The sequence below is a fragment of the Haliaeetus leucocephalus genome, unplaced genomic scaffold (genome assembly GCF_000737465.1).
Source record: "Haliaeetus leucocephalus isolate CR32 unplaced genomic scaffold, Haliaeetus_leucocephalus-4.0 Scaffold184, whole genome shotgun sequence".
Taxonomy (NCBI): domain Eukaryota; kingdom Metazoa; phylum Chordata; class Aves; order Accipitriformes; family Accipitridae; genus Haliaeetus; species Haliaeetus leucocephalus.
In genome coordinates this window covers 11,159,293-11,176,821 of record NW_010972620.1, presented here as the reverse complement: position 1 = coordinate 11,176,821, position 17,529 = coordinate 11,159,293, and the positions used below count along the sequence as shown (strand labels likewise).

General features: G+C 59.3%; 1 protein-coding gene across 1 annotated transcript in view; it reads left to right on the top strand.

Moving 5' to 3' along the window:
• Positions 1–16,679, top strand: part of HPSE2 (heparanase 2 (inactive)) — a 112,813-nt gene extending 96,134 nt beyond the window's left edge. Inside the window, exons 8-12 of the mRNA XM_010564879.1 lie at positions 822–928; positions 2,056–2,170; positions 15,139–15,284; positions 16,285–16,431; positions 16,514–16,679. Coding sequence (XP_010563181.1) covers positions 822–928; positions 2,056–2,170; positions 15,139–15,284; positions 16,285–16,431; positions 16,514–16,679 — 681 coding nt within the window. The remainder of the gene's footprint in view (positions 1–821; positions 929–2,055; positions 2,171–15,138; positions 15,285–16,284; positions 16,432–16,513) is intronic.
• The last annotated feature ends 850 nt before the right edge of the window (positions 16,680–17,529 follow it).

Below are 17,529 nucleotides of genomic sequence, written 5' to 3'. Positions count from 1 at the left end.
GCGGAGCATTCCTTGGGCCACTGGGTTTGCAGACATCTGGTCACGGGAGCCTGTCACCCTGCCTGGAGAAGTGGGATTGCGGGAGAGAGGATGGGGCGTTGCGCGGTGCTGGAGGTTGCTCATGCTGGGAGAGGGCAGCTCCAGCCATCCAAGCCCTCCTATCCCGCCTGGCATCTCACGAGTGTCTGCGCTGCTGGCTAGAGCCTTGTAAGGGGTGGGCCAGTGTGCTCGGACCTGCATGTCCCGCCTGTGCCAGGGACCCCTCAGGCTGCAAAGCAGCCCCTGCTCAGCCATGGGGCTGGCTCTACCTATGCCCAGGGGCATCCACTGCTTTCTTCTCAGCTGCCCACCGTTCCTCCATGTGGCTCCAGTACATGTCCCTTTGCTCCCACACCACAGAGCCATTGGGGCTCAGGTGCTCCCTGTGGCTAGCAGCCACCTTGCTTGGGGACATGGAGAGCTGAGGTGATGTAGCAGGGCAGCCTGCGGGATGGAGTGCATGGGGAGACCACAGGGAAAGAGCGGGGTCCGGGTTTGGGAGCATGAGAGCATGTTTGGGAGGGCATGTTTGGAGCGGCTCTGGAAGACGGGTAGTGGACGTGTGGCAGTGGCAGGAGAGAGTGAGGAACAGTCTCCCACCACCCAGCCATGGTGAAGACACCTAGTGACCATGCCAGGGCCAGGCAGGCACTGACTGCCCAGCAGTACTATTACCGAAGGTCTCTGTAAGCCTTCCGAGGGCATAGCACAGGAGATGTCTGCCTTGGCTTTAAATCACAGGTTCATGAGAGTCATTTTGATTGCTTTTGTCTCCTGCACAGGTAGTGAACACATACACTCCAGGGAAGAAGATCTGGCTGGAAGGCGTTGGCACAACCTCGTCCGGAGGCATGAACAACCTCTCCGATTCCTATGCGGCCGGGTTCCTGTGAGTTACGCCGGCTTGCCGGTGCCAGGGCACTGCCACCCCCACGGGCTCTGTGGGTGCAGCTTGGGTGCTGCAAAGCCGCTGCAGCCAGGAGAGGGCCAGCTCTGTGCCCAGAGACCCCACCTGTACCCCCTTCGGTACTCCCCAGCAGCCTGGGCACCATTATTTTCTCTGTAGCATCCCTATCACCCCTCCTCAGCTCTGCTTTCCTGTAGGTGACCCAGCCTCTGGCATACACAGGGTAGCAGAGTAAGGAGGGGACTGCATGGGATCCCACACTGGTACCCACAGTGTGCCCAGAGGGCATGGGTTTGGAAGGGAGGTGTGATCTGAGCATGCCAGCTCTGGGACCCCAGGGCTGGCATCCTGACAGGCTGCATCGCTCAGCAGCTCGGGATTGCCCAGGCCTCCTCCCGCTCTGCGTTTTTGGTTCAGGCGGCATCCACACGTCCTTGCATGCATTCACTCCCAGGGCACCTGCCCAGGGAAGCACTCGGCAGGGCTCTGCTCTGGAAACTGTTTTCTCTCCTTCTTTGAAGCTACAACCATTCTTAGCTCCTGGGGCTTGTCTATTGGTACAGCCCCGTGGCACAGGCATCCTGCTGCAAAGCCCCAGTTCAGATCTTCAGAGCTGGCTGTGATCACAGAAGTTGGAGGAAGATTATTCAGGCTTTGCGGGGAGGCATGGGGACATGCCCAGGGTATCAGGGCTGTGGCAGGCTGTGAGGGTTGAAGACTTTGCCTGGGGGGGTGTGAGGAGACAGGCTGGTGCAAAGGTCCGGTCCCCCTGCTGAGGTGGCGGGTGCAGAGTGCTGGCAGGCTGGGGGAGCACCCCACGCTTTGGGCACAGGGCTGTGATGCTGGCGTGCACGCAGGGGCTCAGGTCTGGCACAGCTGCGGCAGAGGTGGCTGTGGTGGGTGGAGAGGCATGCAGGCTTGCTGGGGCAGGGATGGTGGGAGCTGGTTGATAGCCAGCTCACAAAACCATCTGAAGGCTTCAGCTCAGGTGCTGGGAGCAGGCACCAGGTCGGGTGCTTGAAAGCGACGCCGTGTGCCAGAGCATGGCTGTGCCACTGGGGCTGGGTGGTTCCCCTGCGGCGGCCTGACTCTGCTCCCTCCGTCCCCAGGTGGCTGAACACGCTGGGCTTGCTGGCCAGCCAGGGCATCGACGTCGTGGTGCGGCACTCCTTCCTTGACCATGGCCACAACCACCTCGTGGACCAGAACTTCAACCCCTTGCCGGTAGGTCTGCCTGCGGGTGTTGCGCTGGTGCTGGCTGCTCCCCACTCATTTTGGGGAGACTGTCTCCTTGTGGCCTGTTTGAACTCTGCTTGAAAATGAATTTTTCCAGATCTGTTTCTTGCAGTGTTAATAGGAGACATTAGTTCACGTCAAATGCAACGTGTTGGAGGCAGATGGGAGAGTAATACCTCTGTAGCTGAAACTTCATCTAGTGCCCAGGGTCAGTAGCACAGGAGGGAGGCTGGTGCCACTGAGGGGTGCCAGTGCGGACTGCAGAGTTGGAGGGAGGGCGGGATGTGGCAGGACCACCACACATGGCATGGGGCGGGCAGCTGGATCAGTAGTGGTGAGCTGGCCCGGGGGAAGCTGGGCTGGAGCCTCAGCACCCAACTTCAGATCTCTAGAAACCAAGGTGAAGGGCATTTGAAGGGCATTCCTGGCTTCACAGGGAGCAGTGGTCCTCACCAGTGCCCCGCAACATCCCTCGCTCTTCAAAAATGCCTGGGCTGGGGGAAACTCCCAGCACACATGGTGCTGATAAAGACACCATATGAAAAACCCTGTTAAAAGTAGCAGGTTTCCTTTTCCGGGGGCGGGGGGGGGGGGGGTAGTATATACGCTGCCTTGTAAGCAGAGAGCCTGGCAGAGTGGCTGGGCGCTCTGCATCTCCCCTGGAAAGGATTTATGGGTCCATGACTGAGCAGACACTGCCGGCAGGCTGGGGATCCGTGTCAGAGAGGTGCACAACCCTGCGGCTGCAAATCTGCCTCTGATGCTGCGCCGGGATCTCGGGGGCGGCTGCAGGGGGGCAGAGGCTGACGGAGCTGCGTCTCGGTCGGCTCTACCTACTCAGCCGATGAAAACAGCATCCCCACGACAGCATCCCTGAGTGTCGGGGGAGGATGCGGGAGGTGTCAGTGACACGAGGTCTGTGCTAACCCCCCCAGCATGGCCTGGTGGGTGGCTCTGGAGAGCGAACTGCTGAGTGGGAGATCACGGTCCCCTGCCTGTGCAGGTATCTCCTGGAGCACCCTGGGCTGCTCCCGCATGTACCCCTCTGGCAAGCGTACCTGCCAGCTCTGGGGGCCTGGGCTGGGGGGAGCCTGGGGGGCTTTGAACTTTGTTTGAGATAAATCTGAGCCTGGGGCAAGCACTTGATGGATTTCTTCTGAAGAGCCAATTCCCCTGGCCAAGCCACATCTCCCCCCTCCCCAGGGCCTCAGGGCCCCCCTGGATTTCTCCTGGCTGGACTGGGGCAGGCCAGCTCCTGCCCGCCAGGCGCGTGGGGGCAGCGGGTGGCCCGTGGCCAGCTCTGCTGGCACAGCAGGGGCAGTGGCCTCGGAGCGGCTGGAGCAGGCGTGCAGTTAGGAGCGGGATTAAAGCCGGGGAGGAGTTAGAGGAATAAACCCGGGGCTGTTAAATGCAATAGAGGTCTTTAAAATGGATTTTGCTGTTGTTTTAAAGAGAAGTCTCCCAGAAGTTAGATGCCACCCTGCCTCATGGCCGTTTCCTCGCTCTCCCATGTGCTTCAGCATTGATCCCACATCCCACCACTGTGTTCCTGCACAAACTCCGGTGGGTGCTTCCCCAAGCCCTTTCCCTCCACTCCCGTGCTATAAAAGAGCCACAGGCAGGTGCAGACCGATGGAGGGTTTAAAAGCTGCAAACACCAAAAAGCCCAGCAAGACCGGACTGTGACCTGCTCCGCAGGGCAGTGGCCACTCTTTTCCCGTGGGAGCTATCAGGGAGATGAAAGCCGCTGGCTGTACCTGCGCGGGGCCGCGGCGCTGTGAAATACAATCTGCTCATTAGCTGCCACGACAAAGAGGTTTCCGCACGCCGGCTGGGCGTGAGGCAGCTGCCTGCTGAGAGAAGGGCCGCACCACTGCAGCATCAATCGCAGCTCCGGCTGGCAGCCCCTCAGGGAGCCGGGAGCCAGGGCTGGGCTCCCCATAGCAGCCTTTGCACCTCCTCCTCCTCCCCTGCCACTGCTGATCCCTGCTTGTCAGAGAAGAGTACGGCATGTTTGGGGATGCTGAGCTGAAGTTGAGCCTTTTATAGCAGTGTCTTTAGGTGCTGGGTAGCTGCATGGTCCAGGGAGAGTTTCCTGCGTGGTCCAGGGATGGCATGGTGATGCAAATACAGCTCTCCATCCTTGTGCTAAAGAGCTTCCCATATAAAACCAAGTGATTTGTAGTTCATCACTGTACGAGCACTGCACTGCTGCCATGCGAACCCTCCTCTCTGTCCTGCAGCTGGGTCCCTCGTATGCTGCTGGTCTTGCTCACATTAGTACTGTCTCTGTTAGGGCATGTTACAGTGGATGGCATAAGGAAGCTCATAAAATGTGGAGTGAGTGCCATGTTGGGGGATCAGGGAATGCAGGTAACGGGGGTTGCTTGGTGGGCACTGCTGTGGGAGTCTCAGCTTCTAAATCACAATGTTTCTGCCTCTCCCCCAGGACTGCAGCACTGGGGGGATTTGTTATGTACAAGGGAAGGAGCAGGCAAATCACTGTGCCGCTCTTATGTATAGCAGGGTGATAGTTGCTGTCATGGGCCATGCTGTGAGCTAGCGAGGGCTACCAGCACGTCGGGTGGGCAGGGAGCATGGCTGCTCCCTGGGCATGGGCACTGGGCAGCAAACCCGGGCAGACTGGTGGGGGTTGCTCTGTGTTTTCCGAGGGTTAGGCTTGGTTTCAAAATAAACTTGTAAACTCTGGCCATTTCGGTGGGAAACGCAAGAGCACCTGGGAATAGCTGCTTACAGGCAGGGATGCAGTGAAACCTTGAAAGCGGAGGTTTAAGCCAGTCTATCCCTGGCTTTGCGCCGTGGTGGCTTGCCGGTGCAATGCAGACTGGTTCCCCGAAAATGGTCTCAGGTGGCAGCAGTGTGGCCCAGGGGCACTGCAGCTTCACAGTGAAATTAGGGAGATGTTCACGTATCTGCTGGGCTTTCCACACACAGCTCGTTCATGAGCTCATGTGGCTTCTGGGGCATCTTGCAAGGGATGTGGCCTTTGCATCCCCATCCAGGTCCTTCACCCATGAAAAAGCAGCTCTGAGTGCCTGTCCTGGCTGCCAGAATCGCTCATCCACCTTCTCCTCAGAGGTGATGCCATCAAAGCCCCATGTGAGGGACAGGTGCTGCGGCAGGGGAAGGTGAGGCCATGTCTCTGAGCCTCCTTCTGGGTGCAGAATTGAGGAAGTGGGTTTCTCTTGCTGGACTAATGGGGAGCAAAGAAGGAGAAACTGGGTGACATGAGGCTCCCCGGCCTTAGTACAGATGTTATTAGGCTGGGGAATAGAAATGCTCAAGCCTCCCTTAATGCAACTGAGCTCAAGCATTTTAATGCCTTGTTATTTTTGAGAGAACTTTTTCATGTATGGTTGGAGTGCTTTTTCTTCCTGAGTGATTGGGGCAGCCAGCTGTATAATAGTCAGGGCTTGTGCTTGAAGCCCTTTAAATAAAGCCTCTTGCAGGTACGTCAGTCTCCTGCCTGCACATAAACCCATCTGTACATGTGTGTGGGAGTGAGGAGCAGAGGAAAGGAGGGCAGGAGCAGCACTGATATTCACTCTTCACAGGGCAGTGTCTTTGAAATGCCACTCTGGCATTTAGTAGCTCTAGGCTCATTTCAGGCATGCGGTGTACATACTCCATTTCTGTTTCCTTAATACCTCTCTGAAACAGTCCAGAGGGATGCAATACTTCTATTTCACTGGAGAGCCCCCCAGCTAGGTGTAAGCTTTCTCTTCAGATTGTTACAGCATGTTAAAGACCTTTCTGAATGCTCTTCCACATGGCACTCACCTCTTTTTTATCCGTTTGGTAGTGACTTCCGCTCCCTTAACACACAGTGCTGTAAGGTTATACCTATGCATGGAAAAACTTGGGTGCATTTCTAGGCAGAGCTCGAGCAACACAAACCCCATAGAAAAGCCAAAGCGGAAATCCAGACTTCCATTTCCTGATAACTGTGGCTCTTCTTGGGCCTTGTCCTAAAGACTGTGGACAGCGAGATACTTGGTTCTCCAGGGTTAGGTAGATACTAAAACTTCCTTTCTGCGTTTAGGTTTCCTATGCAGCATGAGAAAGGCCCAGAGGGATCACAGGGTGAAGCGATGGCAGGGACTGCCTGCTCAGCTGTGGTAGTAGAAGACAATAAGATATTGCCTGTGAATTGATGGCATCCTTGAGAAAGCATCGCAGCGGTGCGGAGGCCTGTGCCTGACGGTGCTGTGGTCGGACGCTTGGATGCTGTGGGTGATTTTTCACCTGCTTTGCTTAGCCCGAAGGCACTGGAACTCGATGGGAAAGTTACTGTCTGTCCTGGAGGAGGGAGGACCCCGGCCTCAGATCGGGTCTGTCCTTAGTGAGCTGTTCCCTTCCTAACCAGGCTTTCGTAAAAGCCCTGCTGTGAACGAGCGCAGTGCCAGTTTGCCGCCTTCCCCAGCATCCCTTGGGGTCCCTAGGGCAGAGCCGTGGTGCGAGCGCGGTGATCGAGTGCCGATGGTGCCTGCCCCACCTGTCCCAGCACCTCCCCGGCAGGGCATGGGCTGGGACCCCGTCTCCGGGTGCACAGAGGCAAGGGCCCCGCCGGGGGGGTGCCGTGCCGGGTGCCAGGGGTGGGAGCAGGTCCCCCGGCCACGCTCCTGCCTGCCGCACGTACGCGTTCCCCGGTGCGCTCGTTAGCTGAGCTGGCTTGGCCGGAGGCGTCGCTAATTGCAGCTGGAGGTCCCAGCCGTCTCCCTGGACGGTGCCTCTCCCGCCCCTGCGCTGCGCAGGAGGGGGCCCTCGCCCCCTCGCAGGTCCTCGCCCACCTGCGCCCATGCCCACCCTGCCGTCTGCTCGCCCGGTGGCTGCCCGGCTGCTGGGCTGGGCAGTGTCCAGAGGCGAAGAGGAGACCCGGCATCCGTAGGGGGAAGCGTACAGAGAGCCCTTTCCTGCAAGCGCTCGCGCTCCCACCGCCGAGCCCGGCCAGCTGGCTGCGGGGCCGGGGGAATTCAGCCCCGCTGCTGCGCCGGCCCATCTGCACGCCCAGCACTGAGTCACCGCGCTGCGCACACGCAGCCGGCCGAGCTGGCAGGGGTAGGACTGCGGCTGCTGTTCCCCCCGGCGGGGACCCTCAGGCTTTGGGGTCACTGTCGGGGAGAGGGCAGCCAGGTCGGGCTGCAGTCTGCCATGTGCCGCCGCGGGCAGAGGCAGAGGCAGAGGCATGGTCCCAAGCCTGGGAGCAACATAGGGTGGGGAGAGGGAGCAGGTCCAATGGAGCTCGCACACACATGGAAACTGTTCCTGATGACCATAAATCTGCCGCGCGGGTGTCTGGCACCCCCATCTGCCCCGCACGCTGGAGCACTGGCTCTGGCGGGAGCGACGCCTGCAGATGGGGAAGGGGCGGGAGAGGCGAGGACAGGCAGGAGCTGTACGGGATGTTCGCTCCGGCCGCAGGAGGGAGGGATGAAGTCCTGGGCAGTTCAGGTGTGTGCGGGGGAAGGGCTCTCCCATGACATGTCAAGCCAGAGCATGGGCCACTGAAGGGCAGAGTGGAAATGGTGTCCCGCAGAAATCTCCCAGCCAGCCTCTGCACGAGCACCTGAAGTGGGTCTGAGCAGGGCATCTCCTGTACTGCCTTGTCCTTTCAGCCATGATCATACCATGTCTCGAGGACTGCAGCATCCTCAGCTCTCTGCACCTTCACTGCATTCAGCCTTCCAGGAGCTCTAAGTCTGCTCTGAGGCTTGTTTTATCCACAAACAAGGAGACAGATTTAAAGCACCTAAACTCTGCTTGCTGTCACAGTGGATTAAGGGGCCTTTCCCTCTTAGTGCACCATAAAAAACATCTCTGAAGTGTGTATGCGTATGCTTGGACTCTCAAACACATCAAAGCTATGCTGCGGCTAGCAGCTCTGGCACCCACCCGCCAGAGCTGCAGGACATGTGCAGACCCAGAGCTGGGCTGCTACTCCTGCACCAGAGACTGGGGCAGAGACACACTCGTCTGGGACCGGCAGCAGTGGCTCGTACTTGGAAGGACAGACACAGCCACTGCCCGCGTCTCCCAGACACACCATGCTAGATGGGGCAGCAAGACTCTTCCCAGTATGTGTTGGTGCTTGTTGGCGGAGCAGAGGGAAGTAGCGTTGTGGTGAAAAGCAGCAGAAGATCAGAAAACAGCAAAGAAGTTGCATTTGGTTTCCAAGCCCTCTGATCCGGCAGCTCTGCTCCCTTCCTGCGGCCTCCATCGCCTGGTCCCTGTTAGGGAGAGGTGATGACAAAGGAGAGGTTTGGCTGTTCCTCCATCTGCTCAGCTCCCCGGGAAGGTGGAGGCTGCTGGCTGGGGGCCAGCTCATCAAGGGCAGTGGTAGGCAGGGACCACTTCCCACTCGCCACTTTCCCAGTGCCTGGCAGGCTGTCCCCTCAGTGCCACTGGTGCCCAGCAGTGATTCCTGTGGCTGCCACTCCCACAGCAGGAATTTTACCTTAATGTCAGTGTTTGGTCTTTCTCCAGGATGGAGAAAAAGAGAGGAAGAGACAGAGACAACAGAGAGAGGCTGTGCAAAGGGTGCAGCGGCTCGAAGGCTGGGAAGACGTGATGCTCATCAGAGCCTTGGTGGGTTGTGCTGCTGGCACAGCTGGGAGAGACCCTGAGCTGTAGGATGAATGGCTGATGCTTGGCCCAAACACAATGCTTGTGGTGCTGCTGGTACCGGTGGATGAAAATGCTGCTCTCTGAGGCCATGGGTGCACTCATGTTAGCAGGTTATTTGGGATGGGAGCAACTCTCCTGGCTGTCCCCATGTGCTGCGCTTTGGGACTTATCACAGAGCTGTTGTAAAACGTGACCTGATTTCCTTTCCCTAACCACGAGTAGATATTCAGTCCACAGGGCCAGACAAGAGCCAGCCTGCCATAAGCCCATGTAAGCACACAGAGTGCACAACACAGCCACAGCAGCAACTGTTCTGCTCCACAGAGCTGTTCCTGCCCCGGCTAATGGAGCCATTGCCCTCCCTCGCCGTGCCTGCCTCCTCTCCTCTCCCTCCTTAGCTGAAAGGCACTGGGGTGCAGGACTGGCAGCCCCTCATGTCACACTTCAGCCATAGATTGCTTGCCAGCAGAGAAAGCTGCTGGGAAGATATGAAGGCGGAAGGCGATGCAGGAAAGAGTGGTGTGAAATGAGGTGTTCGCAGCCGTTAGAGCAGGAAGGAAGAGGATCAGCACAGTGAAAGCAACGGCTGGCCAGGCAGAGTCGTCAGCAGCTTCAGGGGACTGGTGGTGGGCACCTGCAGGGACCAAGGCTAAGCAAGAAAGGAATTGGGCAGCATTGGCTGATCCTTTCATAGGTGCAGGTGCCTGGATGAAAGCAAGGGTCTGTCCTGCCCAGGAGGGGCAGGGTTGCGTGGGCAGAGCAGAGAGAAGAGGCAAGGGGCCACTTCGCTGCAGCATCTCCGTACGTGCTGGCCCCGTCCTCCCCTGCTGGTGCCACTGGCTCCTGGCAGCCCAGTCCACCTGAAGCCCCCTTGTTTGGGGCTAGGAGGAGTGTTGTTCCCCATTCACAGACCCTCTCTGGAGTGTCCCCCATGATGCTCAGGGCACACCCGCAAATTGCACCAGTACGGCAGCAAATGTAGGAGACAGCTCACCAAGTCCTCAGCTCTTCAGGACCTCCACACAAGGAGGGTGCACATGCGAAATGGCAAACAGATCACAGCCCTGAGGGTGGGTGCATGCGAGCACGTGAGGACAGCATCAGTGCCCGCTCCCAGAGCTGATCATTTTGACTTCAGCAAATGTTCCCTTTGGGGAGAGGCTCTGCCCCACTCTGCTTGTTGAAGGACCTTGCACAGGATTTGGGTGAGAAAGCCTCGAACTCCCACAGTCCAAGAAGCACATAAAACTCTGGGATAATGTTAAAAGCAGCATAAAGTCCAGACTTGCTGAAGGAACAACCAGCCGTGGTTTGAACAGGATGTAAGGACCTCCGCAGGGAGAAAGCTTTGGATGCTGAGGATCTCTTTAATCTAGTGGAAAAAGAAAGAACAAGAACCACTGGTTGGAAGCTGAAGCCAGACAAATTCAAGCTGAAAATAAGGAGTGGGATTGTTAACAGTGCGGATGTTTAACCGCTGGAACAGACTCCCTGGGAAGTGGCGGCTTCTCCGTCCCTCCAAGCACTCACAACCACAATCACTACTTTTCTGGAAGATGCTTTTGCCAAAAACGAGCCATCAGGCTCAGCAGAGGGATAAAAGAGCAAACCTCTCTGTCCTGTGATGTACGGGAAGGCAGACCAGCCAGCCCTTATCTCCATACAGGTTGCTTGGACTGTGGAAAAACGCAGATGAAGGTGCAGGAATGGAGCAATCTATATCACTGTTGAAACTTGAGCGTGCCTGAGGGATGGAGGAAGAGCTTGCGTAGCTTCAGAAGAAGGAAGAGGCAAGAGGAAGAGGAGGAGGGTGGGCAGCAGCCAGCTGATGCTGCCGGCGACACGGGGACAGAGAGCCATGCCCCGGCAGCCCCTGCCAGAGGAGGCTGTGCACCGCAGGGTCGGCAGCCAGCTCATTTGAAGTTCGGCTGCCTTTGCTGGTTACAGCCCCCGGAAGACCAAAGGGCTACGGCTCCGTTACTCCGGTTTTCTGGTTATGGCAACGTCTTCTCAATGTGGTGAGCACGGAGCTGAACAAACTCAGGTGGGCTGTAAAGCTGCTTTGCTGCCTCTAGGAGAGAGCGTGGGGATACGCTCCTGCACCCTTCCTGATGACTCCTGAGATGGGAGGGTCTGGTTAATAGGTCTGTCTGAAGGTCTGCCTAATCAGCCTTGTTTCCAAAAGCTGAAGTCTCTAAAAGCTCCTGCAATGAATTAAAATGTGCAAAGAGATCAAGTGGAACCCTCTGGGCTTTCCCTGTCTAGCAGAAAGCTCGTGTGTCTTCACTGGCCCCATGGAGCTCAGAAGATGTGGCTGGCCTGAGCTCTGCACATCAGCTCGCTTGAGACAAGCGCCTCTCTTGCCCATAAATCAGGGGTCCCAGCCAGGAGACCTCCTTGAGGCGCAGGACAGCTCTGCCTTCAGGTGCTCCTCGCCTGCAGCTCTGAGGGCTGCAGTGGCAGCACTGCTTAATGGGCCTGCAAAGTAATTAAAGCAAGAAGGCTCCCTTGATTCCCAGGGGACTAATAGCAGACCAGATTCCTGTCTGCTATTCCTCCTCTACCGCTACAGCTGTATTGCTGGCTAAGCCCTCACAACGGGAGCCCTCTGTGACTCCAAAAGCCAAATCCTTTCTGCGGTTGCACTGGTTGGAGCCACTTATCTCCCTAGGCATTGCCGGGGCTGCCTCCGCCGGGATGCCCGGCACCGCACTGCAAAGCGGGCACTTGTCTTTGCAAGGGGCAATTGGGCACTGCTAGCCTGGGGGCCACACTCACACAGGGTTTGTCATATGGGAGGGGTGCCAGCTGCTGTCAGGGGTCCAGAAGAGGTCACTGATGGGTGGAAAAGCCACCCTGGTTGCAGCCAAGCTGGTTTTCAAGAGCAACTGCTTCCCAAGCTGGTCACCATTTGAACAGGAGCCAGTAGCTGCAGGTGCCCAGGAGCCCTAGTGTGATTTTAACTGGGGTTCGCTCATGCCGGTGGTAGGAGCAGCCCCAGAGCACCGGCCCAGCCGGGTGAAGTGCCTGCACCCGGCAGGTTTGTTTCCGCAATGCTAGGTGCGTGTGTAATTCATCATCCAAATGCTCAGTGTCACCAGCTCCTGGTAATTTATTGTGAGTAACGTGATTTTGGCCCCTGCTGCAAGTGGGCTTGTGATGACGCGAAAAGCTGCAGCTGTCTTCAGTGCTTCCCTGCAGTAAGCTGAAGAGCTCGAGGCCGGCACTGACGACTCCTTTTCCAGCCCCGGGGTCATTTTTCTGGCCCTCCTTTGAACTCTCTTTGGTATTTCCACATCCTTCTCGAAACAGAGACTTTGGAGCTAGCTTTGCCAGCAAGGCAAGGTAAAATCACTGCTCTCCCCTCGCCTCCTGCAGATGCTGGAGGGACAAATCAGTCCCCACGCTGCCCTGGGGGCATTGCCTGCACCAAAATACTCTACGGTCAGCCGTGGTCATCTCACACTTTGCAGAACAGCTCACCCTGCATCACTGCTGCCTGCCTTACCTGTCTCATGGCATCTGCACGGTTTTTCCCAGAAAAGCTGTGTACCCTTAGCTGGATCAGAAGCCGAAAAATGTGGCCAATGCTTCCCAGAGAGTCAAGCATCTGTCCTTGTGCCCAGCCCAGGAGATGCTGAATGGCTCTGCCTGTGAGCTGCCACGGCAGGGGCCCCGGGCTCAGCTCCCCCAGCTCTGCAGGGGAGCAGGGTTTGTCAGAGCACCCTTGGGAAGAGTGTATGCCAACATGTGAGACTTGGCAGCAACGGGGGCAGGTCGTGGGGCTGGGTAGCTCCCTGCACCCCCACATTGCAAACCTTGCTGCTGCTGAGCCTTGAGAGCAGAGAGATGCTGGCATCAAAGCAGCAAACCCCAGGGAACTACCCTGCCTGGAGGGGTGGGTGCTCAGCCGGAGGCTGGAGCTGCTGGTGCCAATTCCCCAACTTGACAAGGCCATCGCAAGCCCCCTGCAGAACAGCTCTTGAGACCCATATGGAAATTTCGAGGGTGGCCACGATGTCTCTGGCCTCTACCACTCCCATAACTTGTAGGCAAAAGCAGCATCTCATCAGTGGAAATATGGAGAGGAGGTGAGAAACCCCACTGGGACCGCTAGAAAGACCTAAGAGCCTGAGCTGACAGGTAGCTGGGGGCACTGAACTCATTTATTTTAACTCACGACCGTGCGGCTAAACACTGCAATCTGTGCTCACCTTTGGCCTCGACATAAACTCAAGTAATTACTCATCTAATGACGCCTGCTAATCGCCGTGGCTCACCAGGGAGCCGGCAGTGTGCTGGGCGCTGCTTCTCCCGCCTGCTGTGAGCCCAAGCAGGGTGGGCTGGCACAGCCCCTGCAGCGTGGTGCAGGCAGGGACATCCCCAGGGTGTGGGGCAGCACCGCCAGCCAGCAGGCACAGGGACGATGGCACGCACCTCGGGGAAGGCACGTGTCTGCGGTATCGAGCAACTGCAGCTCGTCCTCCCCGGGAGCTTCGGCCCCACAGCCTGAGCCTCCCCAGAGTGCACAAGCCTCTCCCTTCACCCTCGCGTCTCCTCCGGGGCCCGGGGTTTGCAGGGGAAACATTTACCAGGCTGGTGTGGCACAAAGCCCCGTGGTTTTGGCTGGGAGCAGCGAGAGGAGAGCAGGAGGCAGCTTTTCCTCCAGCATTGTGGCAACAGCTTCCCAGAAAGTGGGAAGTGGGTTTGGATCTCGCTTTGCCAGGCCGGCCCAGCGCTGCTGGCACAGGTCAGCTTCTGCTGAGCTGGGCTGGAGAGAGGATGGGGCCAGCAGTTCAGTCTGGCCGGCGGGTGTTCACCTTGTGCCGGTCTCTGCTGCATTAATGCTCCGTTTCACCTGCTGGCCTCTTAATCCAAAATGCACGTTAACTGGTGGCTGTGTGAGGGCTTCCCACCCATGGGATGGATACCTGTACCTGTACAAGGGATCTGTGCTTCCACCTGCCCATCCTGCCCTGTAGCCTGAGGCCCTGGAGACCCCATTTCCCCCACATACCCCTCTGGGGTGGCAGACCCCTTCCTGGCACTATGCTGACCACACAGGGTTTTCCTCGTGCCTCCCCAGGCAGTGTGCAGGGCCATGGGGTGCTTGATCTGTGCTCCTTTCCACAACAGCAGTGGAAACGGGCCAGACGTTGCTGGGCAGAGCAGTCCCTGGTGCCAGTGTGACCATCGCTGCTGGGCGTTTGACATTGCCAGTGGGGTTGGGGGATCATCACAGTTGCCTGAGGCACATGGTCTCTCTGGGGCAGCCAGTCTGGGTTGCGCAGAGGGGATTTATCCAGAGTGCTCGTATGTGTAAAAGTGCCCCAGCACCCAGGCGGTGCCCAGCGCACCCACAGAAGCAGCCCAAGAGGCTCTGTCTCCCCAGCATCAGCCGGGGTGCCCAGAGCAGAAGCAGGGCCACAGCCCCATCCTGCAGAACGGCAGGCGAGCGCCTGAGCCTGCCCTTTCCCTTCCCACAACCCTGCTTCATTTACTGCACACCTCCCAGCTTCTGCAGCGGATGAGTGGGGGGCCCTGCCGGCAGCGGCCTCCGTCACCGCACAGCCTCACCCCCCTCCCTGGGGCTTGGGGCCCATCCTGTGTGCCGAGCGAGGCTGTGCCCTGTGGGAAAAAGTAGTATGCGGTGACGTAATTAAAGGCTGCATCATTAACGCATGTGTGCAGGGGCTAAACATTTCCTATTTCTTGAGTGCTTAGCTTCCCTGTGCTGTGTTCATGGGTGCTTAACTCCACGGGAGGCTTTAAAATGGAAGAAATACCTCTGGGAAGTGGAGCACCCTCAGCAGTCACCAAAGCCAGCGTGCCATGAACAGAGCTAGAGAGCACAGGAGAGCTCTGGTGTGCTCCAGCCCCATGTAGAGAGAGGGCTAGAGGGTGGCCTGCCTGCTCCAGAGACATCACCATCCTGCGTGCATCAGCTGGAGCTAGTACACAGGTCCGCAGCATGGCTACATGCAGGTCCGTGGGAACACGCAAGGGCATCCATGCCGCTCCCCACGCTCTGCAGCCCAGCTAAAAGCTGAGCTCCTTTAGAGGGTATCGGTGTCTCTCAGCATGGGCAAAGCAATGTATTCCTCCCTTAATCTCTTTCCTGGAAACAGCGATGCCATTTTGGCTTGGACTGCATAAAAAAAGCTCACCCCAAGGCAGACATCTGGCACACATTTTCACCCCAACACCCAAAATTTTGCTAGGCTGTAAGCAGGGAAGCCAGCCTCTCCTGCCCGCTCCTGCTGTGAGTCGGGGGGACCGTTGTGCTGCTGACTCTCCCCTCTGCCCCCCAGGACTACTGGCTCTCCCTGCTCTACAAGCGCCTCATCGGTCCCAAGGTCCTGGCGATCCACGTGGCCGGTCTCCAGAGGAAACCCCGGCCCGGCAGGGTCATTCGCGACAAGCTCCGTATTTACGCCCACTGCACCAGCTACCACAAGTAAGCAGAGCGAGGGAGGCTGGGGGCTGCAGGGTGGGGATAAGCAGGACCCCCAGGACTTGGGGACCACTGAGGACATGCTGGGGCAGGAGCCCAGGGTTTGGCTCCGGCAAAGCAGGTTGGCTTCCCAGGGGACTCGCTCGGGCACTGCTCTGGCTGCTGTGGTGGTGGAGGGAGCGCACAGGAACAGTGATGCCTCCGATGAAAGTCATGGCAAGCCCGCGCCTGGGAACGGGGCCGGCCGGGGCCGGTGCGGTGGCTGCCGAGCAGCCCCAGCAGCAGAGATCAAGGGAGTGGATTTCACACGAGGGGCCCCCAGTCGGTTGGGTTACCCGCCGGGCCGCGCTGCCGGGGAGCCCGGCCTGGTTATTGTTTCGCTGATAAGGTCTTTGAAAGCGCCCCAGCAAGCCGGGGTGGGGGCGGCCACCTCCTCCGCAGACACAAGTTGCTATTGTGGAGGAGGAGAGTCTGTTTCTTTACACAGTCCAGATGCTTTCAACATGCCTCCAGCTCGGTAGGAAACCTTGTCCAGTAACTGACAGGTGCAAAGTGCTTTATAGCCTTTGTTTGGGGCTGCCTGATTAGGCAGGGACAGAGGATCAGTGTCTGGACCTGTCAGTTAGGTGCCCAGGGCGGCGGGGGCAGACGCCACTTGCGCACAGAGCTCCCCTCCGTTCTCAGCCTCCTCCTTGTGAGGCCCCAGGGGGGCTGCCCTGGGACCGCCACCCCCTTAGCTCCAGACACTGGCACGGCACCCCCTTGAGCCATGCCACCGCTGGCTGAGGAGGGGAGGGGGAGACTGAAAAGGCATCATTGCGGAGCCGGGCTTCGTGATGGGGAGGTGGCATCTCCCTGTGGAGGGGCAGCCAGGACAGTAACGTCCCCTCCGGATGGCTGCACGAGGCCAGTTCTTGCAGAGACCCCCAAACCACTTCTTGGAGGCGGTTGCTCCCGGGGCATGTGCCAATGTCCCCCTCAGCTCCCGCTCTCCCCTTTGCAGCCACAACTACGTCCGGGGGTCCATCACCCTTTACATCATCAACCTACATCGCTCCCGGAAGAAAATCAAGTTGGCGGGGACGCTGCGGGATAAGATCGTCCACCAGTACCTGCTGCAGCCCTACGGCAAGGACGGGCTCCACTCTAAGTAAGTGCGATGCTGGCGGCTGGGGCTGCCACTGCCACCCCGTCCTCGATGCCACCACCCTCACCCTGTCCTGGTCCCGCAGGTTGGTCCAGCTCAACGGGCAGCCACTGGCCATGGTGGACGATGGGACCCTGCCCGAGCTAAAGCCTCGTCCGCTGCGGGCCGGCCGCACCCTGGTCATCCCCCCGCTGACCATGAGCTTCTACGTGGTGAAGAACGTGAACGCGCTGGCCTGCCGGTACCGATAGCCCACGGCCCAGAACGGACCCGCCGGCCCCGCTTCTGCCTCCACGCACTCCCCAGGACACGCTGCCTCCTCGGCAGCCCGCACAGCCTCGCAGCAGGGCCGCATCGGGCAGGCACCGCGCCATGCCCTCGTCCTCACACCCTGGATGCCCTCCGGCTTGGCACCCTCTCCCGCCCGGTGACCGCAGAGCTCCGCTTGGCCCTGGCCACCATCCCGCCAGAGCGGTGCGACGGCGAACTGGCAGGGCCTGCCGCGATCCGTCCCACAAGCTGCGAGAAGCACCCGGGGTCCGGTGCCCACCGGCTGCTGGGGAGGGCTGGGGTGCGGAGGCCTGGGCTGGGCACCCTCCCCGGCCCCCCCCAAGTCCCGCTGCCCCTCAGGGTGACCCCTCCCGCAGCCGGGTCCCCCTCTCCTCTGCGCCTTCTCGGGCGCCGGTCAGCGCTGCCGGTGCAGCAAGCGCATGGAAGCAGCTCCCTCTGCTGCCGCCGGGCTGCCGCCAGCCCGGCCGGGACCGACGCGGGGATGCCGCGGGCAGGGCGGGCCGGGAGAAGGGGCGCCGGGGTCCGCCCCGGGGCGGTGCTCGAGGGTCCGCCGCTGGAAATGTTGATAATTAAATTATACGGCCCGAGGCGGGGCGGAGCGGCGGGAGGCGGGGCCGGCGGTCAGCCCCAGCGGCCGCCGGGCCGTGAGTGTGTTCTGCCCGGGAGAGGGGCGGTGTGGCGGGCGGGAGCAGCCGGGACACGCCGAGGTGCTACCGGAGGTGTAAATAAAGTTGGGCTGTCAACCGCGCCGGCGTCTTCTGTCCGCCACGGGCCGGGAGCGGGGCAGGACGGGGGCCGGGGACCGGGGAC